Here is an 8,769-nt window from a genome sequence, read left to right as displayed (position 1 = left end):
AGGCACAGCAATTTGCATAATAAGTCATGGTGCTGATATTTAAGTGATTTTCTTACCTTAAGAGAAAAAGGAGGACACAAGCGTTGAGTATCTATAGTTACCAAACATTCTGCTGGAGGGTTTCTCCTGTGCTATTTCATTCAACCTTTCACAACACCATGAGGAAGGGATCTGTGACCCCATTTTACACATGAGGTGATTGGCCGCAGAGCTGGTAAGTAGAAAGTCTAAGAGTGGGGCCTAGTTTTTTTTCTGGCAGCTTCTATGCTTTGAATATTGGGTCACATTTTTTTGTGTGTGTGTCATGGAAAATCAAGCACTTATTTCTTAGGGGAAAACATTATCTTTACACTGTTCCTTTTTACCCAGAGGCAAGCAGAGCTGTATATATTTTTTAGCATAGCTTCGATCACTCTTGATACTCAAATTGACTCAAATGGATTCTCTAGAATACTCAGGTGATCCATACAGATTGGTTGCTCAGTGCATGCTTTTGGGGCTTCTGGGTTAGAGAGGCTGAATGCTCAGGTAACTTGAGGACAACTAGTCCCTCTTTATTGTCTTGCTACCCTATGGGGATGGGGATGTGGAGTGGGAAGATGGCGAAATCAGGAATTCTGGCCAGGAAATGCTGCCTGGAGAGGATTTCAGATGGGTCTACTGATATTGTCTTCCCCACCTCACCCATCTGAAATGCCCTGTCAACTTCCATGTGAGCCCGTTTGTCGGGAGTGGTTAGCAAACATCATTTTGCCAGGCACATGAATGGCAGTGAAGAGAAAGGTGGATTGAGGATAGGGGTTGATGGGATTTCTTCAGGAATCTGTGTTTTTACAGGGGATTCTATGGACTGCTTTAGCCCACCAGGCAGAGAAGGCTCTTGGCTTTTATAGTGTTTTCATTCACACATTCATTTCAGGTTAGCGGAGGGTTCCTATTCCTACGCGGGGATGGCGGGGGACAGTGTCTGGCTTCCGTGTTCTGGACGGGCCAGACACAGAGGAGCAACAACGGCCCTGAGCCTGTGCAAGACTCCAGGGGAGTTCCTGACCTGCTTCCCGCTCAGCTACAGAGTCCCTGCAGAGACTGGCAGGGGCTTCTCCACGGATGCCCAGGCTGGCCTCCAGGGTCTAACCCAAGTTCTCAACCTTAGTACTACTGACATTTTGAGTTGGAGGATCTTTGTTGTGGGGGGCTGTCCTGTGCATTGTAGGATATTTAGGAGCATCCCTGGCCACTAGCCACTGTATGACCCCTCCATGATAGGGCGATCAAAAATGTCCCCTAAGAGGCAAAATCACACTACCACTCCTATGCCCACACTCCGATCCCCTGCTCGGAGAATTGCTGGTCTTACTTGGGTGACTACTCAGTAGAGGTGATTGCTGGGAGTTCTGTTCTCAGGAGAACAAGCCATGGAGAGGTGACTGGAAGGACTGGGGTACAGGGCAACCGTGACTTTGAATGTTGGCTCCTCTGGTGACTAACCATTGACTTCTTTCTCTAGCCCCTCTTCTCTCCCAGCCTTTCCTAACCAAAAAACAAACAAACAAAAATCACATACCTACAAACATTATTTTCATAAATGACTTTTACTTCTTTATCATTTCTCTTGACAGTAATTCTTGGCAATGTGCATATAACATGAAGGCAAGCGTAACTTTCAGAAGTCATCAAAGAAATAGTCCTGTCATCCTCATTTTCTCAAACCATTAAAATATTTTCATTTATAAAAATTAATCTAAATATAAATATTGACACTGAAGATCAAAATCACTTGATGACAAAATAATTCTTCTGGAACTGTAACATATACTTATGGTTTTTAATAGTAAATTAAATCTTTGCACTTTTTTTGGCACAAGGAAACCTTTATAAAAATTCAAAAGCCATAGAGCAGGCTTCTTCTTTTCTTTTTCTTTCTTTTTTTTTTTTGCAAGGCTCACACAGTACACATTTTCGTCAAGGAAAACTGAATATTTAAACACTGTAACACAACAATGGCTGGTTTTCGTGCCTCCTAAAGAAAACGTTCTATTGGGAACCAGATCTTTTTTGTTGTGTTTTTCAAACTTGAATTTGTTTGCTTTGAACCATACCAACAGAACAGAAGACCAAAGATTTACTTTATTTCAAAGGCATTATTTCTGTTGGAGAAGACATACACAGCATCAGCAAGAATAATTATTGGAAGATAGTTAGACCCCCATCAGGAATGCACCACAACACACATTTCAGCAGCAAGTCAGGTCTGGGAATGTGCCTAGCAGCAAAAGAACATAGAGGTTGGAAACAACACAGAGACAGAGGGAGGCTCTTCAGCGTGAGGCATTCTAATTACACTTAGCTCCCAGGTGTGACTTTGCAAATTAATGTCAATGGCCCTCAGTCTCCAAATCTAAAAAATGGCGATACCTACTGAATAGGGTCGCTCTAAGGATTAAAATGAGAAGAATAATAAACATCGGTCCTACTATTCCCTTGCCTCCGATCTTTGCCTTCTTCCTTAGATTCAGAATATATTAGCAGAATGATCGATTGAGTGAAATTCCAGTTCCATTTGCTTTTATAAACACAGTCTACATAGTCATGCATTTGAGACCTGAAACATAGAGTTAGTGTCAACTCTGTGTCCATTAAATTCACAGTTTGTCCTGTAAGTTTTCTGGGTACTCCTTAACTATTTTTGTCTTTATGGTCATTTTACTACTTCGGCTGAATATTTATTGGGAAGTAAATTTTGGAGGACAACATTTTCTCCTGTGGCTATAGTCTGCGATAATGCATTGAGCTACACCTCATTTAGAGGCGGTCATCGCTAACCCATGTCACGTTGGTTCTGGACAGTGCCCTAAAGTTAAGCCAGTGGTGGGCTTTCTCAAGCCCCTCTCCACTCCAGAGTGGGGAAAGTTTCAGGAAGTCCAAGGAAGAACCTAAATTCTCAATGAGCCGTAGTTTCAAATGGGCCTGGGCATGGCATGGGTGAGGCAGAGCCTTCTATTCTGTGGCTGGTGATCGCAAAGCAATGGGAATGACTGGTGGTGCGGTGCGGTGGGCTGGGGGCCTAGCAGGAAGGAGGTGGCTGAAGGGAGACCTGCACCCTTGATGGGCGAGCACTCTCCAATTGTGACAGTCCCTAGTGCTCATACAGGGGCATTTTCACCGTTTCCCTCAGCATTTGCAAGGTAAGATGCTTGTGAGAGATTAATAAGAATTGATAATGAATTAAATGAAAATACCCACCTCCCTTCCCTCCGCCCCCACCCCCACCCAACCATTTTTCTTTGGACAAATTGTTGATATGTCATTCTAGTTGAATCAAAAGGATAAAAAAAAAAAATCACAAAGACGACACACAGCAAAGCAGACAGGGACAGGATGCATTTTTGGACGTGGAGCTCTGCTGTTGGAAGCCAGCATCTCGGCTTTCTGTCCTGGCTTCTCCTGGGAGCCTAAGGCAGAGAGCGGGCAAGACCGCCGTGCCGATGCCTGGGACCGCTCTCTGGGTGAGGTATCAGGACAGCCCTGGGCACCGTGCTCCCAGGCCCTCTCCGCAGGTGGAGATCCATATGGTATTCAATGGCTGTTGGGTCAAGGCACTGTCGTGTACGCCGGAGGCAGTGGGTCACTGGCAGTGGAGCTCCGTGGCACTAATACATCACAGCGGACTCCAGAGTGGGCTCCTGCGGGGGGTGGGGGGGGCAACGAGCACACGGTCAGCCACGTGGCAGAAGGGAGGCGAGGCGAGGGAAAACGGCTGCTGCTTTTTGATGTCCTAGAAGGTATTCGTGCTCATTGACCAGTTGAATGGTTCACAATATTTAAAAAGTGGTGTATTTTTACCATGTGCATTTTAATCCGCCTGAAATTTATTTCGGTATATGGACTAGGGCAAGTTGGTGCCCTTCCCACTCCCACCCCCTTGGCCAATTTCCCAAGCACATTAAAAAAAGAAAATCTAGACCTTCCCTGCTAGTTCCTACTGCTTTAAAAGATTCACATAACACATTTTCTGTGTGCCTGCACTGTATCTGAGCTTTCTAATCTATTCCATTCATCACTAATTCCTTTACAGAAGCAATTTTCTACCATTATGCAGCAAGGATTTTTAAAACATGCAATCCCTGAATATTTAGTCAGGGGCGCTGACCGCCCTTCCCTTAGATTGTCAAATAAAACATGATAACAGCCAACACAACAATAGCCATCCAGTGTGATGGATCAAAATTATACCTATTTTTTGGTCTGATTGGCAAAAAATATATATTTTTGGTGTGTCGCAGAATTTGAGCAATTAGTTTATGTGTGCCCTGAGATGAAAAAGGTTGAAAATCGCTGCTTTACAGCTTTTAATTTGTTTGAAAATCTGGCAGAAAAATCACTTTAACTTTGCAAAATAATTTTGTCTATTCTCTCTGATTTATTCCTACGTGAACTTTAAAAAAGTCCCACTGAGATTTTTATGAGAACTGGATTAAACCATAAATTAATTGGAGAAATGACTTTTCTTATTGAACTACTGAGGTGACTTATCAATCAGTAGCTCAATATTAAAGGTATCCTTGCATTCCTGTAAAATTTATCTGGTGATTTATTACTTAATGTTCTTCTGTGTCTAATTTGCTAATATTTTACTTAGTATGCATCATTTCTCTGAAGAAATACAGTTAGTGTGTGGTTTGTGTATGTCTGTGTGTACGTCTATGTGGATGTGTGTGTGTGAATATGTGTGTGTTGTGTGTGTGAACATGGAGCATGTGTACACACTTACCAGCCATGACAGGCTTTGGTACTTGAAGTTATAGTAGCTTCACAACATATCTTTTAGTTTCTATTTTTTTTTTTTTTTTGCTCTGAAACATTTTATATTGCATAGGAATTAGCTGTTCCTTCAAAATTTATCAGCTAAGTCACTTAGCCAGAGAATCTTTTTTTGAAGGTTTAATCTATTTAAAAATTTTATTTCTTTAATTATTTTTCACTAATATTCTGATTTTATTAGAATTAAGACTTTAAAATTTATTAGCATAGATTTACATCACATTTATTTAAAAATTTACATCTCTTTTATAGTCTCATGATTTTATTTATTTTTTTCTTGATTTGGCTTACAAAGAAATTCTATTTTGTATTTTTCCAAAGGACAAACTCTTCAATTATGATAATTTCTATAGTTCTCTGGTTTTAATGGTTTTTGCACTTATCGCATTTATCTTTGATGTCTGGAATTCAGTGTCTTATTTCATTGGTTTTGCTTCTTCCTTCTTTAATAACAAAGAAAACATTTAATATTATAAATGTGACTAGTGTAGTTTTATACGGATCCCATCTGTTTCAATATATGTAATGTTTCCATGTTCTAAGTGCTCTGTGGATTTACTTTTCTCTTTAGTTCGTAGTTCCTTGGAAATGTGTGTGTCAGAGTGTGCACCTGTGTTTGTTTGTATAAATGTACAGTTGTGCATGCTTTATAAATCAAAATAGGGTTTTTGTTTACTTTTACTTTTGTTCCAATTTTCTAGATTTGCCCTGTCCAATATGGTAGCCACTAGCTACTTGTGGCTGTTTACATTTAGGTTAATTAAAAATTAAATGAAAATGTAAAGATTACTTCCTCCAAGGCAGTAGCCATATTTGAAGCGCTCAGTAGCCATGTGTGGCTACCACATGTGGCCTTTCCATTATTATAGAAAGTTCTACTCAACAGTGTACTGTTCTAGATTATTTTTGTCATCGGGGTCACAGCAGGCAGTTTTATACTGACTACTTTTTGGAATTTATTGAGATTTTCTTTGTAACTGGTATAAAATCAGTTTTTATAAATGGCCCATCGATGGCTGGAAAGAAAGTGAACCTTCTGTAAAGTATACAGTTAAATAAATATCTTAATTAAGGGAATTTTCAAGTCACCAACCATGGGATAATAAATTGTCTTGCTCTATTGTTTGCCAAAGCAAGGAAGGCTCATGAGTTATCAACTTTATTTCACCAAAATTAAAACACCCTCCCTCCTTGTCTTCTCTGCAAATGCTTCTTGTCTTAAACTCCACTTTGCTTGAAAGTAGTATTTATGTTTTTGTTTGCATTTCTTTAGTAAACATTGTCCATATTTTCATGTTTAACCTGTTATTTAAAGGTAATTTATTTAAAAAAATAATTTATTAATGTGAAATCCCCATAAAATTAACCCTTTGGGAGTGAACAATTCAGTGGCGTTTAGTATGTTCACAGTGTGTGCCGCCATCACCTCTGTGTGGTTTCAAAAGCTTCCCCTTGCTGTAAAGTAAAACCTCTCACCTACTGAGCAATTGCTTCCTATTCCCTGTCCCCGCAGCCCCTGGCAACCACGGATCTATGTTCTAGCTCCATGGAAGGTAATTTATTTTTAACCACCTGATTTATAACAGGTTTCTTCCCCGGCCCTAGTGGTCTGCCCTTTTAGTGTAATGATGAATCTTTTAGCTCTTTGAAGGAACGGCCAGGAGCAAGGTAATTGGACTCTGAAAGGTCAGGGGTAATGGCTGGCCGCAGAAGGAAAGGCATCGGGCTGCACGCGGCCATGTGGTGCCTAAAGATGCAGTGGTTGTAATTCTAAATGGCACGGCCAGCATTGCGCCATTACCCGTTACCTGGTGCAGCGCTCAGGAGACAGGAGACGAGGAGGAAGAGGACGGGGAAGGGAGTGACAGGTGATGCATAAAAGGCCAAAGGTTATACTTGTCCTTGCTTTGGTCTTGTCACTCCAGACACTGCCTGTAGCATAACGGTACCACTGAGGCAGTTTAGCTGGATCGCCACATCCCTTATAAGTAGCATCAAGCATTTGCCAAAATTCCAAAGCATATTTTGGTGTTTAGGCAAATAATCTATTATTCCCTGACCTCTATATGACCTCCAGGGTTTGTGCAAATTATCTTCTGTCCCTTTCTTTGCCTCATTTAGGGGCAGTTGCTGCCTTTTTTCAGGACCTTAGTGGCTAATGGGTAATTTAAGGAAGAGTGAGTATGGTTTAAAAACAGCATAAAAACTCCTGTACCTCAACCCGACCTTACATTCATGTGTCCACATTTTTATTTCTCTTATATCAAAATTGGTTCCTATAAGAAGGTGGCTATGCAGTTGTGAGGCTGTATCCATATATCAAAGGGGTTGGCAATGCCCGACAGGGTGTTCGTCACCTCTCTTAGATCCCCATCACCCCCACCAACAGGCCACGAGACCATGCAGAAAGGATGGGTCTTGGGGCTCAACCAGGGAAGCCACAGACAGAAGGGCTACAGAATGGAGGTACCATCTCCAGCGAAAGATGGGCTTTAGGACAGAGATGACATTTACCATCAAGTCCTTGGTGGTGCTTTTCCTGTTTGTCGAGGAGCCTTGGAGAATGAAGTTGCGGTTGAATGTTTTTGTGTTGGTCACTGAAGATACCTCCATTTTTTCAGCTAAAAGGAAACAAATGAGAATGTCACCCAGAGCTGGACCGATAGTTAAGGAAGAAAGACCAGGTGTCCAGAGTACCCAGGCTTGTGTTCTGGACTTGGAATATCATTCTGGTCCGCGGGTCTGACTGTGGCTTTATTTTGTGTTCACTTTTCATAATGAACCAAATAGGGCATCATTAGTAGCTTTCTGGGGAAAGGTAGCTTAGAGATAATCTAATATAGTTCATAAATTCTTATTTGCCATTCGGAAATATAAAATCCTCTAAAAAGTGCGTATATTTATAACTTTGGAGCCAAAATTATCTGGGCAAAATGTAACTTGAATGGACATGCGGCCCTTTAAAGTCCTTGTCCACCCCATTGAGTGTGAACATTCTCACGCCTTCTTGCCAGGATATTGATGTGTTTATCAGATGCTGCTCGACACCATGGCTGTGTGTGTGTGTGTGTGTGTGTGTGAAGGCTGTTATAAATTACACAGTATATACATCATATTACCTTTTTTTAACTTTTCAATTACAGTTTACATTCCATATTATTCTGTATTAGTACAGCATGGTAGTTAGAAAATCATGTACTTTACAGAGTTCCCCCAATGCTTCAAGTACCCACCTGGCCCCATACATAGTTATCATGATATTATTGACTATACTAGAGGCCCGGTGCACAAAATTTGTGCACAAGTAGGGTGCCTAGGCCTGGCCAGCAATCAGGGCCAATCGGGGCCTTCTGGCTGCTGGCCGGGGCCTTCCTTCATTCCGTACCATCCCCTGGTGGTCAGGAAATGTCATAGCAAGCAATTGAACTCCCGGTCTCCCAGTCAAACTCCCAAGGGGACACTTTTCATATTAGTCTTTTATAGATATACATTCCCTAGGCCATGGTCTACATCTCTGTGACTACTCTGTACCTAATAATTTGTATTGCTTAATCCCTTTACCTTCTTCACCCTGCCTTCCACCCCCCCATCTCCCCTAATATCCAAGAAATTCTGAAACACATACTGACCTAAGGCTTTCAAACAAGGTGTCATGGATCTATAATACATTTTAATTGTATAAGTTTTGGTGGACTATAAAGTAGTCATTCAATAACTGTCTAACAATGAATGGCGGAACCAAGACTTCAACCTATATCTGCTGACTTCCTACTCTTCTAATTTGTAGATCTAGGATTTCTACTTTGGCATCACCATCATCATCATGTGGCTCCTGAATCCAGAGAAATTGTTGAAAATGTCCAGGATAAGGGTGATACACCTGGCATCACTAGATTCCCTTCCAAGTTAGATGCTTTGGGTGCCCTGCCCACATCTCCCTGACAGTCA

General features: G+C 41.4%; 1 protein-coding gene across 2 annotated transcripts in view; it reads right to left on the bottom strand.

The window, feature by feature from the left end:
• Positions 1-3,289: 3,289 nt before the first annotated feature.
• Positions 3,290-8,769, bottom strand: part of MYRIP (myosin VIIA and Rab interacting protein) — a 165,226-nt gene continuing 159,746 nt past the window's right edge. For both annotated transcript variants that reach the window (XM_079795413.1, XM_079795414.1), the window contains exons 16-17: positions 7,336-7,442; positions 3,290-3,683 (exon numbers count right to left, since the gene is read on the bottom strand). In XM_079795413.1, the coding sequence (XP_079651539.1) occupies positions 3,651-3,683; positions 7,336-7,442 (140 nt within the window). In that variant the 3' untranslated portion in view covers positions 3,290-3,650. The remainder of the gene's footprint in view (positions 3,684-7,335; positions 7,443-8,769) is intronic.

This window comes from Cnephaeus nilssonii (assembly GCF_951640355.1).
Source record: "Cnephaeus nilssonii genome assembly, chromosome: 17".
NCBI lineage: Eukaryota > Metazoa > Chordata > Mammalia > Chiroptera > Vespertilionidae > Cnephaeus > Cnephaeus nilssonii.
This window is presented reverse-complemented; position numbering and strand designations above follow the sequence as displayed.